Source organism: Anarrhichthys ocellatus, unplaced genomic scaffold (genome assembly GCF_004355925.1).
Source record: "Anarrhichthys ocellatus isolate YVR2014 unplaced genomic scaffold, GSC_Weel_1.0 scaffold1, whole genome shotgun sequence".
In the NCBI taxonomy this organism is placed as follows: domain Eukaryota; kingdom Metazoa; phylum Chordata; class Actinopteri; order Perciformes; family Anarhichadidae; genus Anarrhichthys; species Anarrhichthys ocellatus.
Genome location: NW_022280031.1, coordinates 6,448,821 through 6,472,913, shown reverse-complemented (window position 1 = coordinate 6,472,913; position 24,093 = coordinate 6,448,821). Strand labels below are relative to the sequence as shown.

The window sequence follows — 24,093 nt, the reverse complement described above, 5'->3', positions numbered from 1 at the left end:
GTATTTTATACAGCCTTGCAATATGTAGCCTTATGATTTACTGCAGGTACAGAAGGGGAATTGCTGAATGACTTCCGTGACTTCCATTCACTTTCACTCATAACATCTAAGAGCATTTTTTTAAATTTTTTTTTAATAGCATACACCAATGCACTGAATTTAGAGATTAGAGGTACTTGTACTTGTACTCCAGTACAATTCAGAGGGAAATACTACTTTTTACTTCACTACATTCATTTGACAGCTTTACTAGTTACTTTACAGGTTAATTTTACATACAAAACGTATGAGCTTGTAAAATATGATGCAATACATTTAGAGAAACAAATACATATAAAATCAAACTACCCAAAAGTAGTCCTATATGAAATAGTAAAACTTGCACATTAATGCATCGGTGCTAACAATGGCATATATAATAGTTTAACATTTTCTAGGACAATTCATTTGCATTGTGAGTACTTTAACTTTTATACTTTAAGTTTTGCATGCTTTGCTTTGGTACTTCTACTTAAGATACATTGTTAATGCAGGACTTTTACTTATAACAGAGTATTTTTAAATTGCAGTATATTGCTACTTTTACTTGGCTAAGTAAAAGATCCCCCACTAAATATAACACAGAATATCAGTAAACCAAATAAGAGAACTATACTGCTGAGATCAATAATATCAAGTTGTTGATCATTTTGAATGCATTTATTGATAATTGAACGTTTGACACACTTTATTGAATTTCTGGGGCCTTTTTCCTGAATTATCTACTTAAAAAATACTGATTAATGAGCTGGAGCTTCCTTTTCCAACCTAACCTACAGTTTACCTGATTAAGAGGGACTGGAATAACACAGCTACAGTTGCATGCAATGACTCTCCCAGTCCTTCAGAGAGATCATTGGTGTCATTGTGTGAAAATACTTCACATTATATAACTATCATATAATTGTAATTTAGGTTACACAGAGGGCAAACTCCCTGTTAACAAACAGAGCATTATCCACATGTTTGTCGTCGGTAACAATACAATGCTTACATTATTGTATGGCCTACGGGTTGTAGAGAAAATGCATTTCAAATCCTAGCTGACTTCATGGAGCTAGAATATGTATTTTTGTTCTCAACCATTAGTCCGACTTGACCTAAATAGGAAGTCTAGTGAACTGAGAGAAATACATTTTAGAAAAGAGCAAGAGGTTGTGGTATTAGTGTCATTACAGATGTAGGCCACTAGAGATCAGCATGCAGTCACCACTAGCTAGATGTGGGCCAGCAGAAATCCTGAAACAGCCAGTGTGGAGCTTTAAACTGCATTCTATTAATGAGGATATTCTAGTACGTTCAGCATTTAATATCCTATATAGACTGTAATATTAGTTCAGCCGGTGAGTGTTCCTTGGTTAGGACAGGATGAGCAGATGTTTTTTAAATATTTTTTATTTTCAATGGTTTATTTGATAAGGGACAGTGAATATTAATAAAAGCATTGCTGTAAATGAGCCAGAGCAAGAGGCTATTTTTCAGCTGTAGTCCCAAGAGGCAGATGCAACAAAGTAAACCTAAAAAGAGAATACAAGTTTATATATTAAATTGACAAGCTTGTACAATATTGACCCGTTACAATGCGTGCACAAACAGTGAAATTAGTGAGAATATTGTATATATGTAATATATGTATATATGTAATACTTAGGGCCAATTGACTGCTGAATTTAAATTCACACTTCATTTTGGATACGATTTAGAAAAGAATAGCACCTAAGCTAGGAGAAAAATATGAAACCAAAGACTATTAAAAAGTAAACCACACATTTAAGGTGTTGTTTATGTAATTAAGTAGATCTGCCAGTAGAGGGGGCTCATTAGTCATGTGGACTCCTATGCCCCAAAATAGTTATCTTGTTTCCTCAAATGTCTCTACAATATTTGCAATTAAGTAGTTTAATTTTCTAAACAAATGTTTATCAAGTAGGGTGGTATATGTGCAGAAATATGTTATTAATATATAACCAAGAGGTACAGAAATGTGTATGAGTATATGTATGAGATCTGAGTGGTTTAGGGGGAAGAGGTTCTCAAACGTTTTGGGTCCAGGGACTCCTTAAAGAGGAGAATATTTTCCAAGGCCCCCTCTTAATCATACCACTGATTGAGCTTAATCATACCACCATTTTTACTTTTAGATGCCATTTGAACTATTTGTATTCTAAAACTTTTCAACCTAAATACTTCAAACCTGTTTCATAGTGATTAACAGAAACACAATACATTTGAATCATGTTAACATAAGATCAGGCCACAGAGTCCTGGGGGTCCCCGGGCCGCACTTTTAGAAAAACTGGTGAAGGGAAAGTGAAGTGGATTAACAATAAACTTTATAGTCTGGGGGAAAACAAGCTCTAGATTTCCCCCAGGGCACATGATCTTATGACCCAAGTTAGCCACAGAAATTACAATTACATGCTGATGATGTACACAACCAAAAAGATAAAGTGTTTTTGTTCCTTTTCCATCCAAGCTCAACTAGAATTAATAATCTGCTGACAAATTAGTCATCGTAGGGAACTAATTATTTATTCAAGAGTATGAAACTAGTATTCTTTGTCTCCTAAGATTGATGATGGAAGCCCATTACTGATATTATACTGTATTCACAGGCTGACTGGTACTCTCTCTGTGACAAGTAAACTGGTCTTTATGTGTACAATCAGTGGGGATCCTCTTTAACTTTCTAAATCAAAATGATGAGATACTAAGTTAAAGTTTGATGTTCATACTCATTGCCTGCTGTATGTTCACCTCCCAGTCATCTATCGAACTGATTGTAGACTATTTACCACTGACAATGGTCAGCTGTATATATTGTCTCTTTTACATTGTACATAAGCATTCTACTGTACACACTTCATTATGTTCATATACTAGGCTATATCGTTACATATTGACCACCCGCCTTACACAATTTTTATATATTTTTTATTTTGTATATCCCTTTTTTCTATCACTAGAGGACATTATTTGAACCATTCTATACATTAGTGTATCGTTATATATCTCCATATGTACTTTTGCTACTGTTCAAAACTTCTTCTGGAATATTTAGAGTCAACAGGACTAATGAATAGAATTAGAGGAAAAATCTTTTTTATTCTATTTATTTTATTTTATTTATTTAAGTTAAATTTGTTTTGTTTGGTTGTCGTATTAGAGAGGGTATTCTTAGTCCACACTCCAGATTAGTGGGTGGTGGTAATGCAACCGAAAGCTGTTTGCTAACCACCATTAAAAGCAAAAGAAGAAGAAGAACAACAACATACTGGACAGTAGCCAGCTGTTGAGGATCCAAGACCAATATTCCTACATTTCCCATACTGCAGTGCGTCATCCCGAACCCCGCCCTTTCCTCTCCCTAAACTTTGGTTGTGTCGACTTTCTGTTTTGCAGTGATTTGATTGCTCGGTCTCAGCTATGCGAGTTGACCCGGACTGGACACACCTCGCCCTGCACCCCCACTGACCCTCCTCTTCGTCTTCCTCATCATCATCAAAAGAGAGAGAAAGTTCGTGTTGTTGAGCCGCCGTCGCTCTCCAGGGTGGAAGATGTCCGCTGGCTTCTCCGGGCCTGAGCCACTTTAGGAAGATCTCCTCCCACGGAACCTCATCGAGGAAAACACCAACGTTTTTGTCGCGCGCTCAAGTTGTCCTTCAGTGGAAACTGTCAAAGTTGCCCCCCCCCCCTCTTTAAACACGGAGCTCTATGGCTGTGAAACGGTTCCCTGGATTTCCGTGGAGTTAAACGTTATGTCTGTTGCTCCAGGCCAAGAGGGCGGACAGGAGATGCCTTCTGCCTAGCAGCGCTAACGGTATCTGGACCACAGCTAGGTCGTTAAACGCACATTATTCAGAATCACATCATTGTGGTGTTGTTATTATTTGTTTTTTAGACAGTCTGCAATCAGCCTAACAGTTGGTCTTTAAAATAAATATGCCGAAGTAGCGGTTACGTTGTTAGCTAACCGTTAAAATCTGCCTTCGAGTCAACTACAACCATAAAGTTATCTTGCACGACATTAAGCTAGCTTGCAGTTCAAGTCAGCTTCAACATCATAACAACAAAAGCCAAATGTCTGGACTTTATTCACTGACACGTGCCACTACAGTGACTGTTGTCTGTCCAGCACAACACCAGTGTGTTAACACTGACTACAAGTGAATTCATTATTTAACACAGCCTAGCAGATGGGTGAACTAACTTGGCTACTAGCTAGAACGCAAGGAAAAAAAGGTGTGTAACAGGACTTGTTGACATTTGAGCAGCTTAACGTTGAAGAACCTACTGAACCTTGTAACCCACGGAGAGGAGAAGACTGTTGACCATGGAGGGAAACGTACAACAACAGAAGACGACACCTTTAGCTCGGGAACTGACGAGGATATTTAACAGCTACAACAAACACACCATACAACTGAAGAAGAACTTAAAGGAAACTAATGCGTTCTTCCGGGAAATAAGGCAAAATTACAGCAATGCTTGTGCATCAACCATGAGCTCGGATTCAGCTTCTTTTGAGGCAGGTAGGTTTGAACACATGCTGCAGCAACATCCCCTGAGGTGCACCCAAATGTCACTGTGTTAAACCATTTTTAAAGCATCCCATGTTATTCATCTGTATCCTATAAGTAAAAGAAAAGTCATGACGTTTCTGTTGCCCAGATATTTCCCCACCAGCAAATAAACTGGAAAAATGCAGTCATTAGGGTTTGGGAAAACTAAAGGGATTAAACCCCCTTCTGAAAAGCATGAGTAGACTAAGTGCACCAAATATGCTGAGATTTCTACACTCTGTAGCTCACCGAGAGCCTGGAATATCAGACACACATTCTTCTATTTTACATTAATTGTGTGAGTGTTTTAGTGACTGGTTAGGTGTGTTTTAAAAATTTAAATTGATCGTACCCCCACGCCCCGTTTGATATGCTTTATAAAATGTTTATCACAACTCCTTATATCCTCGTGGAAATTGTTTAACTGCACAGGAGTGAAGGTATGAAATATGTCACATCTGCAGGAGTGGCTTTCTTCAGAGCCGGTGTGCTGTTTACAGAGATGGTTAAATTCTCAATGTTAAGCCAAAGATTATTTGTAATCAACAGGGAAAAAAAGAACCATAGTGCTGCCACAAACACGTCTTCACCCGCTATTTTAGATTCATCTTTCAATTGTGCATTACATGCTTGATCTAATATTTTGATAGAGGTTATGCATTGGCTGCCTGTTTAGTCTATCCACTGTGCCGGGGTCATGCGGTCAAATGCTCAGCGCCGGTCTGTCTGAAACAATAGGCTTTAATGCGTCATGTTAGGTCAAGGGGTGGATACCAGTACAGTAATGCTAGATTAGAGTAACGGTTACAGTAAAGCCGTATGTCAGAAAGAAATGCACTTGTGTATGAAGATAAAGTAGGCCAATGCTGCTCTCTCCTCTCTTTGTTATATAACTGTTTTAGACTGTGACTCTGCATCACTGAGGATTAGGCCTATATCTGAAACCATCAATAATACAGTTGAATTGGTTCTTCTGTGTGTGTGCTCCACATCTTAGTGCTGGATCAGGAAATAATAGGCCAAGGAATAATATCAGACTGTCAAAAAAGTACATCTCTTACATCGAACAAGGATCTTCTGTATATTCTGGGAAATAATGATCAGATGCAACCGCTAGTGTGTCCTTAAATACCCAATCTCTGCGCACAATGTTGTCCAAGAACTCCACAAAAAGCCCACTCAACAGGGTTGCTAAAGGTTCCTAAAAAGCTCCGCTTCCCAACATCATATACCTCTTTGTGTTCTGTCTGTTCCCTCAGGCCAGCTCAGCTGCATCTCTTTCCCCAGCCATGAGGAAGAGTTCCTGCGTAACACGGTGGGTGCTGCCCCGTACATCCTGGTACTAGGCCAGGACTGTGCCGCCCGCTATCGGCTGCTTAACAGCCTCCTGGGGGAGAGGTTGCTGCCACTGGGCCCAGAGGCCGGAGAGGCTTGTGAAGGAGTCCAGGGCAGCGTCTGCAAGAGGCGGAAGCTGTGTTTCACCCATGGGAGACAGACACGGCTCAGCTTGGCACTGCCGGGCCAGTATGAGCTGGTGCACCAGCTGGCGGCTAACTGCGGTCGCTGGGACACGGTACCCCGGGAAGACCTGGAGATCCATGAGGAATGTGAGGACCCGGCCCACAGGCTAGCAGAGCTGGAGATCACCCTACATCACCCACTGTTACAGGTAGGCTTTAAATCACAGGAAAACCTATTGGATCTACTTTCCATGCAGTGTCCACTCATTCTCACTGCTGTGTTTTTGAAAGGAGTTGTAGAATAAAGGTGAGATGATGAGGCAGTGTGTGCTTGGATGAAGCTCTCTAAAGCCCTCTGGAAAAGCTTTTACCAGAACTGACATGAGGCAAAACTAAGTTGATGACATCAAATGTTGGCATCAGGACATTATTAGTTTATCTAATATCTGATACATGACAGCCATGATATCACATTCTGAAGTAAGTAGATTCATTTGCTATTAGATAAACATAAGTGTTCTAAGATTTGACATTGTAAGGTATGTATACACATCCTTCCTTAGGCCAGTAGAGAGGACATCTCTGCAGAAAAATGAGCAGTATTCAGGGGCTTCAGTTATTTCAGTCATGAAATAACTGGCACGTGTACTTGGAGAGGACACTTCACGTGGACCTGAAGCCGTTGCATGGTCCTCCATTTCCTGTGAATATCTCTCGACAAGAACGGATTAATTGACATTACAGTCATCTATTAGAAAATTCATATTTTGATGATATAATAATTACAAATTTGAATATGGTGTTTTTATGTCTCATATCAACTTTTTTTAAATGAAGTTTGGTACAGTTTAAGGTTAAATTACTGCTAGTTTTATATAGTATTCTGATTTAGCCAGTCATGTTGTGTTTACTGTACTAGACATAAACATGAAAAAAACTGTCCTTTAATTATGTCATTGATTTCAAAGACATGGCTCATCCCTAACTGTTTATTTTTTGTGTGGTGGCATTTCCTCTTGTAGCCCAAACAAAAGGTTTTGTTTTTTCATCCTTGTCTCTGGCTTGAACTAGCCTTTGTGTTCACACATGGTTTAGCTCACAAACGGATTACTTAGGAGAGCTGATTATTTCCTGTGTTGTTCAGGCTTTTACTTTACCTGATTTGTACTTTTCAGATATGCATTCTTTTCCCGTTCAGGTTTTTAGCACTAAAACAGACTCGCAGGTTACTGTGTTTACGGGAAAAAGGACAACTTGTTGGACACAGTGGAACAAGTCATGCTGGTATTCGGTCAGTGCGACCTGAAAATCCCAATATCTTGTGGGAGTGAATTGATCTAGCACGGTGTAAGGATTGTAGTCATTCCTTATCATGTGTGACACGTGGAAATTAGTCTCTAATCCTTTAGACCAATGCTCAGAAACAAGGCTTCGCTCTGCCTCACGGCGGCCCACCCCCCCAGCCCCCTTACGTAATGCCACTGGTCTGGTGCGTTTCACATGACTAGGTCATGGTAAAAAATCCCAAACCCTTCGCTGTGATGAAGGGGCCATGGTTACACCTGGATTCTGGGACGGTGGTTGTTCACATCGTTAGAAAAAAACGTTCTTGTGTTTTTTATAGTAATAAAAGTTATTATTTTTAGTTGTGAAATTGAAAAGACCCGTTCACAACTTCCCCAGCATCTCACCTGAGAAAATCAATTTGTACAAATGTTGACACACATAAAGAATAATGAATCCTCAAAATATGTTTGTGACAAAAGCACACCAGTCAGTGTGTCTCAATAGTGTTGTGGAATAACTTAATTGTTATTAGTTAATGTTTGACTATTATTATATTTTGCATTACTGTCTTCATTATCTGTTTGTGATCAACAAATAATATGTAGATATATTTGACTTAATTGACATTTTTAAAACCTTTTTCACCCCCCCCCCCCCCCAGATAACTAGATAACCCTGGAAGGAAAATATTAGTGCTGGAAGTAAAGCCAGTCATTTCACACCATTGTTCATTCTCACATGTGACTGAGAGGCAGGGGATCTGCAGCTCCTTATTTGGGTCAAAAAGTTGGTCACATTTGCTAGGACATCGGAGGCGTTATTGTTCGTAGTAATAACACAAACATTATCACAGATGAGAGACGGAACAATTTTCATGTATTTCCATGCTCAAGGCAAGTTTATTTGTATAGCACATTTCAACAACAAGGTAATTCAAAGTGCTTCACATAAAAGCATCAGAACATAAGGCAAAAGAAAAGGAGATTTAAAAACAATTAAGAACATTCATTGAAACAATAAAAACGGTCATTAAAACACTAAAAAGCAGTGTAAGAAATAAAATACAGTAGTGAAATGCAGGAAATTGATTAATATCCTTGAATCTGGTTCAATTTAAGGCAGCAGCAAACAGAAAAGTCTGTTTGTCTGTTTCAAATCAAATTCAATGTAATATTTACATATCATTTTGATAGTTGTGAACATAGGTTTGTCACAAAAGCAGTGTGCCACTCTGATTTAGGTTTGTGCTGAATGAATTGGAGATTACCGTGTTTAAGTGGGAGTAAACAAAGGCCCAGAATCTCTCGTCTCTCTGCGGTATTCACACCCTGCTGCCATAATCGCAGCGACCTGCTTTTGTGGCCAACTTGCTAATTATCCTTCTCTTCGTCCCAGAGGCTTCCCACCTTCACTTGAACACCCAGGGGACAAAAAGAGTGATATGCTATCGCCACGTTTAGAAACGTCTTGTGGTACATACTCTGTTATGTTTATTGCTCCATGAATTCACATAAGTAAGTCTGGTGGTAACAAAGGCTTGTTATGTTAGCAGTCACCCTTAAAATACGCTAATAGAAGAAACCTCTTGATTTTCTGACTTGGCCATTTTTCATGACTGTGTTGCTTTGTTTAATGCTAACTCGCACTGACACTTCTAACAGACATAGGAAAAACAAAATAGTAACTTCAAAATAGCCAACAGAGATATTCTCGATGGGTTTAAGTTGAAAAGTGACTGCAATAACTCAGTTAATACATTGTCTTGATTTTGATTAGTTGTGAACAAATGTTTGTAGGCTATCTTTGTGCTAAAGGGACTGCTCAGATGGGCTCTGCTCTTGTTTCTTGGAGACAGGACTGACTGTCTCCTTTGTGTAGCTGTTGGTCATTTCTGCCTCTTTTCTAGGGCTGCCCCCCCCCCTCCCCCCCGTCATGGTCTCCCTCTCAAGCCCTCTCCGAGACTGTTTTTGTATAAGTCGTTATTTATCAAGGGTTAAGAAAACCTATCACTTGTGTCGTTTTGCTGCCCTGTCGCAGACATTCCCAAGACCACCACAAATATTTATGTGCCATCCGGTGTTCACAAATAGAAGGAGCATGTGATGTGTGTGGAAGTCTGTTTTCTTCATTTTGCAGTTAAGGCTGTTTAGACGTCTTCTAACATCCATTGGCTCGAAAACTGTCCTCCAATGCCTTGAACACTAACGGGGGCTGTAGTTTGTTTCATCTGGTGAATATAAGCCCAATATTCACTCCCCATCTCGTTCTGTTTTTGGTCTACGCCAACTCCTGAGGAGAATATCCAGCTCATTCACTGCTAACTGCATCACTATGTGTGAAGCTAAACAGTAAAGTTGTGTACTGTAAATCCAAAAACAATTAGCTTGTCACCACAAGCAAAAGCTTTCACATTACACGTAATAGTTTGATGCATTGTTATTGGTAAAAAATAACGAATACCAAACGAGATTTCGTTGTATCACTACAATGACAATAAAAACCTCTTTATCTTTATCTTATCTTTTTAAAGCTTTAAATTCCTTTGACTTCCGTTTTTGGTGCAGTGGTAGATATTGCAGTAAAAATTCAGCAACTAAATCCAGTGGTGTCCTCCTAGTGGTGGCTGGAGTTTACGAAAACTAAATGTGAAAGTATGTTTTTGTCAAATTCTGGTGAACTGGCCTTTCTCCACAGAACCATGATTCCTCATTATTGACTGTATTTAAAGCTTGAAATGAAATAAACGTATGTGTGTTGTTTTTGTGCTTTGTCTTTAGGAAGCAAAGGTCATGGTGGTGCCTTGTCTGAGTGTCCAGCCCATAGCAGAGGCCCTGGCAGACTGCACCCGCACTGTCATCCCCATCATCCTCTACGCCGTCAACCAGGACTCCCTAAGCACAGACCATGTGGCTGAGCTGTGGAAGGTCAAAGAGATGCTCTCCTTTCCTATCTGTTTTATCCGTATTCCTGACACAATGCCAGCAGCCTCCCCAGAACCCGGCCGCCATGCGGAGAGGGAAAAGGAGAGGGATAGGGAGAAGAGTGCCCTCTATAAGCAGCTGATCTCCCTCGACTTCCTTAATAGCCCAGTAGGAAACTGCTCCTGTGGGGCCCCGACACAGACGCCCACCCCGGGGGCCAAGCCCCAGAGCGTGCTGGGTGAGGCTTTCGAAAGGCTGCATCGGTTGCTGGTGCCTTTTACTCGCCAGGTGCTTCAAAACCAGCAGGTGGAGGCTGCAAACCTGCTTAATGGGGTTCATTGTCGCTGTCTAGATATTTTCATCAACCAGGTCAGAGGATGATGGAGTTGTTACTACCTTTTTTCATGCACTGCTTGATCTCAGTCTACTTTTGACCCAGTGTGCCCATGACAAATCCCCTTCAGACCTTTATCTTCCCTTCCCTGCAGGCCTTTGACATGCAGAGGGACCTGCAGATAACACCCCGCAGGCTGGAGTACACCCGTGAGAAAGAGGGTGAACTCTTCACCTCCCTTATGGCCATCGCTAACCGTAAACAGGAAGAGATGAAGGAGATGATTGTGGAAACGCTCGGCAGCATGAAAGAGCAGCTGCTGGAGGATGCTGCCAACCTGGAGTTTACAGGTTAGTGAGTGAACAGCCTGGATGAGTGCCACAGCGCAGGGTTTGTCATATTTCTTACGAAGATATTGTGTTATAAGTGGTGGAACGCACAAAGAATTACATGATAAAAGTTGGTGTGTAAATAATGAATACGTTTGCTCCTAAATTTGAACTTGTTTAAAATGAACCAAACCAAAATTAACTGATGTTTCATAACACGGAGCGGGTTTGAGAAACATCTTGATTATTACATTATATCAAAATAGTGGTTATAGTCCTTATAGTTAACGTAACGCTTCAAAAACAGAAGGAGTTAAGTCAGTTTTACAGTTTGCAAATAAGTGTTTGACAGGATATTACTGTAAAAGATCACTAAAGCTCAAAATGATTATTTGGGACTGTTCCCCAATCGAGATCTTTCCATCTTTGTACTTCCAATTTAATTAGCTCTTTTATGATGTAGTACATACTAATTACTAATGTATGTACAAGCTTGTGATTCTAATGGATATTGCAAATACTTTCACATTATCAGCAGTGAGTTTATCATGTGCTGTTGTTTTCGTCTTTGCTGTGCAGTCAACAAAAATGATTTATACGTTTCTGGCTATTTATCACTGTTATTAAATGCATGCGTTTAGTAAATAACAAGTTATGTTTTGAAAAGGCCGTAGTCTTCATGACCATAAAGTCATTTGTGACAACGTGTTTGGATTCAGTCCAGACGTGGACTGAATTACTGATTTGGAAAAAAAAAAAGAGAAAAGGTGAATTTCCTCTTCAGATGAAAGTTAAAATATCAAAGGGGTTTTTGAAAATGTGATCTAATCTACTCAATTATCTTAATTTATGAATATTAGTGTTTCTCTACTCGTGAGTTCAACTAAATCATAACCTATGAGTCTTTCTACAATGAAGATGTTTTCTTTATAAAATCTTATTCTAGATTGTCAGAAATGTGATTTTCTGTCATAGACTTCAGTAACCTGGATTCTGTGGCTTCATATCGGATTACTCACAAATGACTGCATTGTGTTCATTGTTTATCTTGCTGTCGAAATCTTCCACTTAATGAGAAAGGATTCCCTCTTTATTATTCTTCTATTTAAATAAAGATAGCTGACTCGTGATACCCATTCAGATTATTTTATTTGATCCATTCTCTCTTATATTTGTGATTCTGCCGAAGGCCAGGCTTTTTAATCAGCAGCCTGAGTCTCTCAAAGCCAGTTTCTTTACGGTGTTTAGAGTCTAGTCAGACCTGCAGAGACTTTAGACCTGCAGAGACTTTAGACCTGCAGAGACTTTAGACCTGCATTTTTGCCCACAAAGTTTTGCACCGTCTCACTCATCTTGCCGCTATCAGCCTTCGATAAGTATCAGCCGATAAATGTGCAATCAGCTTTTTCCTGCTCCAAACTATCACTATTATATTGGCCTTTATAAATCCATTACCACCGACCTCTAAAGGGTGTGAAAATATTTCAAGTTTCAGCCATACGTCAGTTCTGGCACCCAACAAAATAGCAAGAATACATTTTCAGTGTGTAACTTTAGTGTACCGCTCTGAGATGATACCATTTTTTTCTCCATTCTCTCCTTTGTTTCGCTTCCAGCTAACACTGTTACGTAATCATTATCATGGCACCAAAAGGGTCGATACAAGGGCCCTGCAATAAACCCTACCTTCTAGAAGGTTATAATGCGGATAGAGAGGTGTTGATTCAACTGGGGGGTCACTTTGGAGGCTGCAGTTTGTGGTGCTGTTGAACTATATGAAGTTATACAGAGAGGGTTTGTCTAAGCTAAATGACAGTGACTCATTTCTGTATAATGTTAAACTACACAGTGCTATAAGTAGCCAACTAGGATGAACAAGTTTCTGTAGAGCGCACAGAATCTAGCACAACCCTCCAGAGACTCTTGGTGTGTCTGCATCGTCAACATCCAGACTGTCTCGTACTAATGTCTGACAGCATTCATTCATCAGGAGCTCTGTGCTGTTGATGGCTTGCACCACATATTAACTTGATGATCTATTTTCATTCAACTGCAGACGTCATCGTAACAACTAATGGAGAGCCTGTTACGTCGAAGGAGATCAAATCGTGCATCCACCAGATCCAGGAGCTGATAGTGGTTCGTTTGAATCAGGCCGTGGCTAACAAGCTGATCAGCTCTGTGGACTATCTGAGGGAGAGCTTCGTAGGAACTCTGGAGCGATGTCTCAACAGTCTGGAGAAGTCACACATGGAGTCTTCTGTCCACAATATCACTTCCAATCACCTCAAACAGGTGGGCGGTCCTTTGTGAAAAACAGGAACCGTGTTTAGTTTGCTTGTCTAGAATGTTTAATGTGAGCAGTATGACCATATTTATTAATACTTCTACTACTATTATTACTACTACTACTGCTAATAATATTAAAATGTATTTTCTTTGTGAAGAAAACTTACATACAAAAGGATTTCTGACTGAGGCTCCAATATGACAAATGTCTGCAATCAGATTAGAAAGTTTTTGAGGGAAAATTTGAGGGTTTTGACGTTGGATTAGAAATTGTCACCCGTCTACTGTTCATTTAATCATCTAAACCTAATTGTGAACCAATAGAAAGTTAGTAGAAAAGCAAACCAAAACAAAGGGTTCAACATGGGATCAGGCACATATTAACAGTACAAATAATAAAAAAGGGGTTTTCCTACAAAGACAAGTGACATTTTATGAAGCGTAGCCTTCATTATCCTTCGTCATATCCGCTAGCCTTCAGTGCCACAAGACCAACAGACGTTATTCTGATATCATAGGAAGTGGATTTGCTGCATATTTACTCCCTCTTCTCATCTGCCACAGTTACTAAATGCTGCCTATCATGTGGAGGTCACATTTCATTCAGGATCCTCTGTCTCAAGACTCTTCTGGGAGCAAATCAAACAGGTCAGTGTCTAATACATTCAGCAATACGCCTTTCAAACCGCAAGGTGATCAGTGACTTCTGAAGAGGTGTTCTTACTCCGTGTCTTGCCTCTAGATAATCCACAGGATAACGTTCGTGAACCCTCCTGCCGTCAGCCCAGAGTGGAAGCGCAAAGTGGCCCAGGATGCCATAGAAAGCCTCAGTGCTGCCAAACTGGCCAGAAGCATTTGCTCCCAGTTCAGAACCCGCCTCAACAGCTCCCATGAGGCCTTCGCAGCATCTCTGCGCCAGGTGAACTTTATCTTTCTCACCTTTCTCTCTCCATTCCTGTACCACTGTGCTCTGTTGCTTTCCTAAGTTCATCTTGATTATAGATCAAAAAACGGACAGTAACTTTTACTGACCATATTTTGGCTTAAGTCTCTTACAGTCTGATGTTTCCATCTAAACATAATTTTCATCAACCATCAAACCACTAGTGGATGTTAAGTCAGGCTATGGCGGATGAAATGTTCTCCGTCTGAGCTGCTTACAGACCTATCCATGCGAAAAATTGTGCAATAAAACATAGCTGGCTACACAACCACTTCTTTGAGAGGATGGTCTAACCCTCCCAACGACGCCTCACCCTCCAAGTCCACAAAACACATGTAGCCTGGAGGGGCAAACTGAGCTGAGCCTGCTACTCCTTTCTGAATCATCTAACGGTTTGCCTGAACTTACTTGAGGCCAACCAAAAGTCCTTCTACATAGACTCGTCGAACTCATCCCACACCTGGGTTTTTGCTACACAACTGCCACAGCTGCAGCTCCTCTGGCCAACCAGTACCTCTCTGCTGCTGAGACAAACCCGAAAGGCCTCTTCTTCGCTGGTGTCCACCAGCGTGTTCTTACATTGCCGCCACGACCGGCACTGATGACCTTCTGACCACAGCTCCAAGCCACCGCCTCCACAATGGAGGCTTTGAACGTGGCCCACTCTGATCCCATGTCCCCAGCTTCCTCCAGAATGCACAAAAAATTCTTCCGGAGGTTGAAGACCTCGCATAGAGGCGAGCCTCTCATTCCCCAGGGCTACACAGCTTATCAATTGCCATCTCTAATCGCCAGTGTGAGATACTGTAGGTGTGAAAGGTCGATTTAAGAAAAACAAAAACAGGGCTTTGTAAAAAGGACAAGCAGGCTGAAATGTGGCAACAATCTCTTCCTGATATAACATGACTTCCAGGACACCCTTATTAAATAAGACGAGGAGAATTTGCACCAGGCAACCGGTCTGAATGCACATCTTCATCACTTTAGACGGCTTTTATTGACTCAAGCCGTGCACAGCTCGTGGTTCAGCAACGTATTCCTCTTCACTTGAATTGCTTGGCCTTTAAAGCTCCAGTGTGCAAATGGCTCCGACTCCTTCCTTGAAGTCCCTGACAAATCGGTTCCAGTGAAATTGCTCTGATGATAATTATCACATGACAGACAGTGTGGGTCTGACTACATTTCTGCGCTTGCAATTAAAGATACACATTAATGTAGGAAATGATATTGTGACGCTCTATGTTCAAGGCTTTTGATGGACAGAAATATCCTGACTTAATTTACTTATTTATCTGACTGAGTGATGGAGTGCGGGTCAAACACGGCAACCTCATAAAACATTATTATTGTTCCGTCATGTTCCTTTTAGAATCACAAGTAGAGCGAGCAGTAAATTATAGAGATAGAAACTCTGGCCTGTAGTGTGTTGGTACGCAATTTGATATGGAGGAAATGTAACGAATACAAAGTGCTGTAAAGGCAAAGTAGAGATTATTATCAGAGGGAAATAAAGCCTTTTTGGTCTTATAGGCATTTAAAAGAGGGGTCCTTTATTCTGACCTGAAAAGAACACATGACAAATACACTCAGCACTTATTCTGATCCCCAGAGCAGCAACGATGTGATACATAATTGTTGCAGTTAATTGCCTAATAGTGTATCGTGAAAGATGCGTACATTTGATCCATTTCTCTTAAGCAACGCTGCATAAAACAATGATCAACTGACGTTAGACATGTGAATGAACTTGGCATACTTTACCAAGCAAATAAGTCAGTTAAATAGCAAGTAATAATTTAAACTTAATAATCAGAGTGAACGGACGTATGATGGCTAAATACAGTTTTCAGGCCATCAATATTTTATTAATCTGATTATTATTGAATAAATTAATAATAATAATAACTTTAATAGTATCTTTCAACATTGTCGTTTCAAAGGGCTTCACATACGAGAGCAGATAAATGAAAGCAGGAGAGCAGTCAAATACAAGATCAGTCAACAAATATAAAGTACAAGTAAAACAACAGAAATAAAAGTGAGTCTTGAGGTGATTTAAAAGAGGCCAGTGAGATTTTTAGCTTTTAAAATGAACACTATCATTACACAATAAGCCAGACTACAGAACACAATCTTTAGATCCAGCAACCTTTACAGTATGTTCTGATGTTGCCTTAAAAGTATCAGCTGAGCACAAAGCAAACACCAGTGATGAGAACTCAACCCTGTACTGTCAGCCTCTGGGTAAAAATAACTATGAGATACATCAAGCAGTAACTGTGTTGGCTCTCTGCATTAACGAGTCTGACAAATGACTACACAACCACCGAGGTCAAGGCAGCTGGCCTGTAGTCACTGAGAACCTGAGGGCAGTCCTCGCTGAAAGTAAGTAAAAGTACGGCACGTTAGCCGTTGCTCTACGATGGTGAAGTCTGATGAATAACCGTTAAATGAAGCTAGTCATTTAGCAGCTATTTTGTTATGCTAACCATGAGATATTATGTCATGTGTTGGCGTTTGTAGCTTGAGGAAGGGCACACGGGTCGTCTGGAGCGCACGGAGGACCTGTGGCTGCGTGTGAGGAAGGACCACGCCCCTCGGCTGGCCCGCCTGTCTCTGGAGAGCCGCTCCCTCAGGGATGTGCTGCTGCATGGTGAGTCACCATCAAATCCTCCCATTGTTCACACACAGAAAGGAAAAGTCAGGCAAAAACGTACCCTCTTTAAATTGTACCTTTTGCACCTGTGACTCTGGTATCATTAAATATCCCACCAGTCAATTACACATACATTACACATTTGCAAAACATTTTTTTGTGCGTGTATTTTAGTGTAAAAAAATGTTGTTTTATGACAGGAAAGCCGAAGCTCGGGCGAGAGTTGGGTCGGGGTCAGTACGGAGTTGTGTACCTGTGTGACAGTTGGGGAGGACACTACCCATGTGCCCTGAAGTCTGTGGTACCGCCTGATGACAAACACTGGAACGACCTGGCTTTGGAGTTCCACTACATGAGGTGAGTTAGTGAGAGCGACAGCTGCATTCATCAAGCACAGACATGTTTTCATTGGACATGACAGTTGCCTTGTTATAAACTCCACCCAGTATATGAAAGAAATAGTTTTGACTGTTGAAGCCTTGTGCGCATGTTGAACGTGTCTAATTAAGGAATGCCGGAAAACTACTTTATGTGGACAAACAAGACATACATCAATATACTGTGACTTCAAGTCAGTGGCAAGCTTTAAGATGATCACTGACAGAAATGATGTTTATTTGGTATCTATCACTGATGAAAGTATTGCATAATTGATGTATTTGTAGTTTTTCTTTTCACTCCAATAGAAATTCTGATCAACCGGGACTGAAATCTTAAGGATTGCCACTTTAGCATAAAAAATGATTCCTTTTATGATCATGTTACTGAAGTAGGATGTGTGTTGCTTCAGGTCTCTGCCCAAGCATGAGCGGCTCGTGGACCTGCATGGCTCTGTGATCGATCACACCTACGGAGGCGGCTCCAGCATCGCGGTGCTGCTCATCATGGAGCGGCTGCACAGAGACCTCTACACGGGCTTGAAGGTGACTTGACAATGCCGAGGTTGGAAAAAGAGACATATTCTTGTTTTAAAGGTAACATTTCACTCTAGTCTCCTTTCTTTCTCTCTCCATCTCCACCAGGCCGGTTTATCACTGAGGGAGAGACTTCAGATTGCTCTGGATGTGGTGGAGGGGATCCGCTTCCTGCACGGCCAGGGCCTCCTGCACAGAGACATAAAGCTAAAGAATGTTCTGGTAAGTTCAGACCAACTAGAAGTTCAGCTAACGTTTTGAGTCTGTGACTTCTAAGGCAGCTGTATCACAACGCTTCAGGGATGCGCTATACTCTGACCTAACCAGCGCTTCCCTCACTTTTGATGTCTGCTGTTCCTTTTCCAGCTGGACAAACAAAATCGTGCAAAGATCACCGATCTGGGCTTCTGTAAACCGGAGGCCATGATGTCCGGCAGCATCGTCGGGACCCCCATCCACATGGCTCCAGAGCTTTTTACAGGTACGATTACTGAGCAGTCATACGGTCCATAAGTTCATCATGAAGCAACTCCTGAGGTACAACTTCAAAAGGTTTAACAGGTCAGAACTGTCTGAACAAGCAGATGTTTCTTTACTTGAGAGGAGAACCCTGTAATGAGACCTTTCTATATACACAGTGTCAGAACTGAGATTTGTCATCGCATCTTATGTCATCACTTACACTGAATTGTGCAGGAATGCTCTATTTCCGTCTTTTTAAGAGTTCCTCTTCATTGTGACCCTTCTCCTAACAGGAAAGTATGATAACTCGGTTGATGTTTACGCCTTCGGGATCCTTTTCTGGTACCTCTGCACTGGTTCAGTTAAACTCCCAGAAGCCTTTGAGAGATGCTCCAGTAAGGACCAGCTCTGGAATAACGTTAAAAAAGGTAATAAACGCGTTCACACCTGTAGTGTGGTTCGTTTGGTTCAGATTGATGGAAATAAATATTTTGTTACCTTTTTAGTTCTGGTCCAGTTTGTGTTCACACTGACCTTTTACAAACAACCCAAGAGCAGTAAACATGACGTTATACAAACCGATTGGAGATTTTTATGGTTTTATAAGGAAATCATATTCTGGTGACACTTCAATGCTTCTAATGCGTTTGTTTACATTCTCTGATGTCACAGATCCACGAGGAAATAACTGATGTGTTTTAGTCGAGACCTCATGCTATGATGAGAACAAACAGGTGAAAAAAGAAAGAAACGGAATGAAGAAACAGGTGTCTCAAACATAATGTAATGATTACTGTCCATTTGTATATCAATTACTCGCCACATCTTGAATTCTTGAAGAAAACTTTTGTCTCGCATGCCTCCACGGTGAACGGAGCATCAGAAAACAGAAACGTCTTGAAACCCTTTCACATTAAGAGTCATCTGCAGATGTGCTACTCATCAGCGTGGGTCTGAAGAGTTTTTAATAGTACGGTTTAAGCAAAGATGCATGTGCTTGGGAAGTAGCGACCGTACAACTAAATGAATAAGACGTATATTTTACTGCACGACTGAGAGTGTAAACTGTTTTGATGTAGTTTTGCTGTTATTAAACGCGGCCCACGTCTAGTTCAACTCATCAAGACTTTTCACTGTCTTTTGATTCTCCGTTCACCGTGAAGACGTGCAAGAAAACAAAGTTTTCTTCAAGAATTCAAGGTAACCTGGAGTAAGTGATTTACAAATGGTCAGTTTGAGGATGAAGTATTCCTTAAGATTGTGTCCTTGTTGATGGCCAGAAGAAAGATTTAAAAGTATTTTAGCTTTGAATTCATGTTAATTGTAAAACCTGTGGTTGGTTGGACCAGAGTTGGTTTGAACAGAACAAACCAGATGAGCTGTTAAAGCACCGTAACTGTTACCTCTATGACCTAAGTGCTTACTGAGGCTGGCATACAAATGAGAAACCTTCCCTCGGAACATGTCGGGCTTCAGATATGAAGCGCTGATGTTCACTATCTGAAGACTCTCTGTGTGATTCTGTCTTGTTGGCTCACTTGTGTCCACGTTGCCTCCAGGAGTCAGACCTGAACGGTTGCCCACTTTTGACGAGGAATGCTGGCAGCTGATGGAGGCCTGCTGGAACGGGGACCCCTCCCAGAGGCCCCTGCTCGGTATCGTGGAGCCCAGCCTGCAGAGCATCGTGGTCCGGCTCTGCAACTGCGGCTCAGAGCAGAAAAGCAGCAGCCTCGACGACTCAAACTGAAAACACTCCAGACAAACTAACAAACGTGTGACAGGGATTCTGATCAGGAAATTATTTTTCTTGTATTTATGAAGTACGGAGATGAACAGGTGACAAACGAATAATGTTCGAGCTGTCCTCCTTTTGTTGGATTTACAGTATTTATGAGGAGTTGACACAGATCTGAAGTTTGCAAATATGTGTGTTTTATTGTTTGTGCTTTTGTGCATTTGTATACAAACTCTTCAACATGCTTTTGTCATAGTTGCCGTGCTAATTGCTGCTTGGTCATAGAATTGTTGCTAGATGCAAATTGTTTTAAAAGTAGTCCATTCCCAGTGTTATGAAAAAAATATGAATATATAAAAGATTCATTTTAGATTGTATTTAAACTGAATATGTCTGCATCTATACAAATACATCTTTTTTTAATAAAATGATTTGTTACGTCTCGATTGTATCATACCAATGCTTTTGTCTCAGGTGAAGAAGTTGCATCATTATTTGTGTAAATCAGTAGCTTGTGACTCGTTAAAACATTGTCGACTTGCAACTCCTCTTAACTGGTTGCATGTGTACACTGGTTGTGACCAGTTTAAACAATAAGCATCGATTTGTCTTGCAAAATAATATATTCATTCTAGTTTTTCTATCTTGTAAATCCTCTTGTGTTTTAAAATATCTTCTCTGATTTATCTTGTGACCTCCATGTTGGAAATCACTGCTCTAAATTCTGGAAATGATACTTTTGAAGAAGTTTCAAGTAGTAACGAGTAGAAACGTTTTGTTTTTAAAAGAAACGCTGCAAACTATGAATGAAATCATGCACACATGTACAGCGGTGTATCTCAGTAAGAATCTGAAGCCTCCTCTTCATTGTGAGTACAGCTTTTCTACTGTTACATCTAGTTAGAGACAGTTTTACTGAAACATCTTTAACTCAATATTAAGAATTCTTTATGGCTTATTACTTATCAAGTTGTGTATAACATACATTTACAGTTAGACTAGTTTATCAATCAAAGATGAGAAGTTTATAAATTAGTAATGAAAGTATTCATTATATACTGCATTTAATGAAATCTTGACTTTGTTTCTATTTTAGAAGCAGCTGGAGCTCAGCAGGAAGGATAAGAGGACGTCTGATGAACAAGGAACACTAAAGAGCAGCTTTAGCACCACCTAGTGAGTTTTAATGCCTCGTCTCTCCTTGGTTCAATATGTCTTGAAGTAATGTAAGCTAATTGTTGCTAGGACTCAAGTTTCCCATGACAGGTTTATGATGATTAGAAAAGGTTAGATCTGTCTCACTCGAAGATGAATACTGAAAGTATAAAGCACAAGATATCGACAGGATGAGTACTCGCATACAGTAGATGTGAGGATAGTTTATTGGTCAGATGTTCTGCTCTGAAAATAGCTGTTCATGTCGCTTTTTCACTCAACTACAGATCATAACAGTTAAATCATGACATCATGAGAGCTGGTTAGGATCCTCCACACTGATGTTCACAGTGTGGATAACAGGAGGATGGGAGCTGTCTTCATTTGGTTCAAAATTAACATTTAAGATGGAGGTGATCATGAAACATGATCATGATCATATCAATCATGACACAGTATATCATGACTTTTATGACATTTTCATGACACACTATACTGACTTTTTAATGACTTGTTTAAACTATGACTTTTAATGACATTTTGTAGGACATACTCTACTATGACCTGTTATGGCTGGAAGCATTGTGTTTTTGTGTTGGGTTGCCTGTTCGTCCATCCGTGTGTACAGTATGCATGTATGGTACATCCACTTGAAATAATAAGTGTAATTAATTAGTCATGAATAAATATGACAAAAAACAAATGTCTAAAATTATACAATAATGAAGTGAGGAAACTGAAACTGGATTAATTGGCAGAAAAATAAAACTGCAATGTGGTAATTCTAGTTTTGGAATTTTTAATGACATACTATGACTTTTATAATTTATTGTGACATACTATGACTTATAATTTTAATGACATACTATGACTATTTTGTGACATCTTTTATGCCATTTTTGTGGCATCTTATACCGTGATATTTTATGAGAGCTATACGAGGACTTTTTATGACATACTTTACTTTGACAAATTTTTATGGCATAATCTACTTTGACTTTTTCATCACATACTATACCATGACTTTTAATGACATTTCTATGATGAACTGTATTCTAACTTTTTTTTCACATTTTCATGACATACTATAGCAGGACTTTTTAAGGACTTTTTATGAAATGCTATACTATGTAAAGCGGTGATGTAAATATGTGTATTTCTCACAATGCTAAACTTTCGCTTCAACCATGAGCTGCAAAACAACAAAAAAGTGTAATTTATTTAAGAGAACACAAACATGTAACCACGTCCCTTTTTATAGTGAATCATTATTTCATTCGTACAGTTGTAGGATGCACATTTGATATCAGCAGAAAGCTGTAAACACACACAGTGAATTTAACTTGGCACTGATAAAAACTTTAGGCAAGATGGAAATGGTAGAAAACATTTTAATCAGTAAAAACAGGAAGTGGCAGAGTAAAAGAGATACTTATCTGATGGGATACCAGAGTTGATATGATTGACCTGGTACGGTTGTTTCTTATGGCATCAAATCTTTACATTAAATGCATATGGTTGGTAAAATGGCATCCACAAATATCACATCATTTGACTGAACGTAGTAACCGAGATAAAAGATATTTCCTCCCGAGGATCAAGAGCGATTACTTAAAAACAGGTTCTGAGTGTTTTACATATTTACCTACATTTAAATGTTTGTCCTTGATTCATTTACAGGCCACTCTGTACAGTAAAAATGGATTACAGCTCAAATAGTATTACAGCACAATTTCGCATTATTTTACAAATCACAAAAGCTCCATAGCTAATCTATAAAATACAGCTGTTTAGTCACTGGACTCGAAAGAATGCATTTATCACTCCAGGAAAAACGATGCAAAACGAGAGCGCTTTTAACGTCCATAAAAAATGCGCTCTCAGTGACTTACAAAAAAAATTCATCAAAAGTCCTTTGATGCAGCTTTGCCCCCTCGGAGGCTGAGAAGGCCGTCAGTCTGTGCAGCTGTTGTCTCTGGAAACGTCTTTCATTCATGAGAAATAGCTTATTTGGAGCATCCACGAACAGGCAGCGAGTCTTTCCTCCTCCATATCAAGTTCAGAAGTCCACGAAGAGCCTGCACTAGACCGCTCTGTGCCTCTTGGGACATTTGAGGTGTGTGAAGTAACTCAATAACCTGAACTCCTCAAACAAACTCAGACTCTGGCACAAACACCAACAGCTGGAACGGTAACAAAAGCAGGCAAACCAGGAAGCCGCCACAAAGTAGTTAATGCATGAAGAAGGGATTTCCCTGAATGTTTGCAAGTCTAAAACTAAATGACCCACCCCAAAAAAACATGACCTCTATATTGTTCCAGTCTTTAAAAACAACATATGTGTCCTGGGACAAATAAAATAAAAGAATCGACCGCCAACAAATTTGGGCAGAAAATTAAAAAAAAGTGCATTGCTTCAAGTATGTAAACAAAATGATTTCTTTAAAGGGAGAGTGAGACTCGTTCTGTCGGTGTGCGTGAGCCTGGGCCAGTGCAGTGACTCCTGAGGTTTGGCACACATTAACACGCACGCGCACACACAGACATACACACACACACACACACACACAGTCCTTCAGAGGATCATGATGACGAGGGGTAATTCTTTCTTTTTCCACTTTTTTTTTTAAGGAGAAGTCCTTTGCTCCCGGTTTGCATTCCTTGTTGAGGAAGGAGGCTCTATGACCTGCAAAGACACACCCCTTCATCAGCGCGGTCACATGGAGGAGTTGCAGTGTCTGCCGGGAATCAGGGTGGTGCATGGAGGTTGACAACAACGACATGGAGAGGGAAGCGGGTGGAGTCATGATGGATGGAGAGGAATGTGTTGAAGATGATTGCAGCACAACATGAGAAAGAACACAAACGTGTGAGGCAATGAAACACTTAAACACACTGTGAGAGGGGTGACAGATGTTAAAATGATGCACCAATCGGAAGACGGTGATCCTGATTGTTTTGAATGAGGATCAGAGCTTCATGGGATAAAATTAAAGTATAAAAATCT

At 40.2% G+C, this 24,093-nt stretch overlaps 2 protein-coding genes across 4 annotated transcripts in view; one reads left to right on the top strand and one right to left on the bottom strand.

The window, feature by feature from the left end:
- Window positions 1-3,277: 3,277 nt before the first annotated feature.
- dstyk (dual serine/threonine and tyrosine protein kinase) lies at window positions 3,278-20,375 on the top strand. 2 transcript variants are annotated; one of them, XM_031873687.1, is made up of 14 exons: window positions 3,282-4,571; window positions 5,861-6,270; window positions 10,126-10,638; window positions 10,758-10,953; window positions 12,989-13,227; window positions 13,786-13,869; window positions 13,964-14,140; window positions 16,688-16,817; window positions 17,021-17,177; window positions 17,611-17,743; window positions 17,843-17,956; window positions 18,101-18,215; window positions 18,490-18,624; window positions 19,756-20,375. In XM_031873687.1, exons 1-14 carry the CDS (start codon window positions 4,373-4,375, stop codon window positions 19,941-19,943), a joined length of 2,790 nt encoding a protein of 929 aa, XP_031729547.1. In that variant the 5' UTR covers window positions 3,282-4,372; the 3' UTR covers window positions 19,944-20,375. The 2 variants fall into 2 exon arrangements, with proteins under 2 accessions (XP_031729463.1, XP_031729547.1); XM_031873603.1 differs by having other exon boundaries at window positions 3,278-4,571; window positions 18,490-19,848.
- Window positions 20,376-21,891: 1,516 nt separating this feature from the next.
- celsr2 (cadherin, EGF LAG seven-pass G-type receptor 2) overlaps window positions 21,892-24,093 on the bottom strand; it is a 59,065-nt gene continuing 56,863 nt past the window's right edge. The window contains exon 34 of one of the 2 annotated variants that reach the window (XM_031873155.1): window positions 21,892-24,091. In XM_031873155.1, the coding sequence (XP_031729015.1) occupies window positions 24,064-24,091 (28 nt within the window). In that variant the 3' untranslated portion in view covers window positions 21,892-24,063. The remainder of the gene's footprint in view (window positions 24,092-24,093) is intronic. The other variant, XM_031873246.1, reaches the window with a different exon arrangement.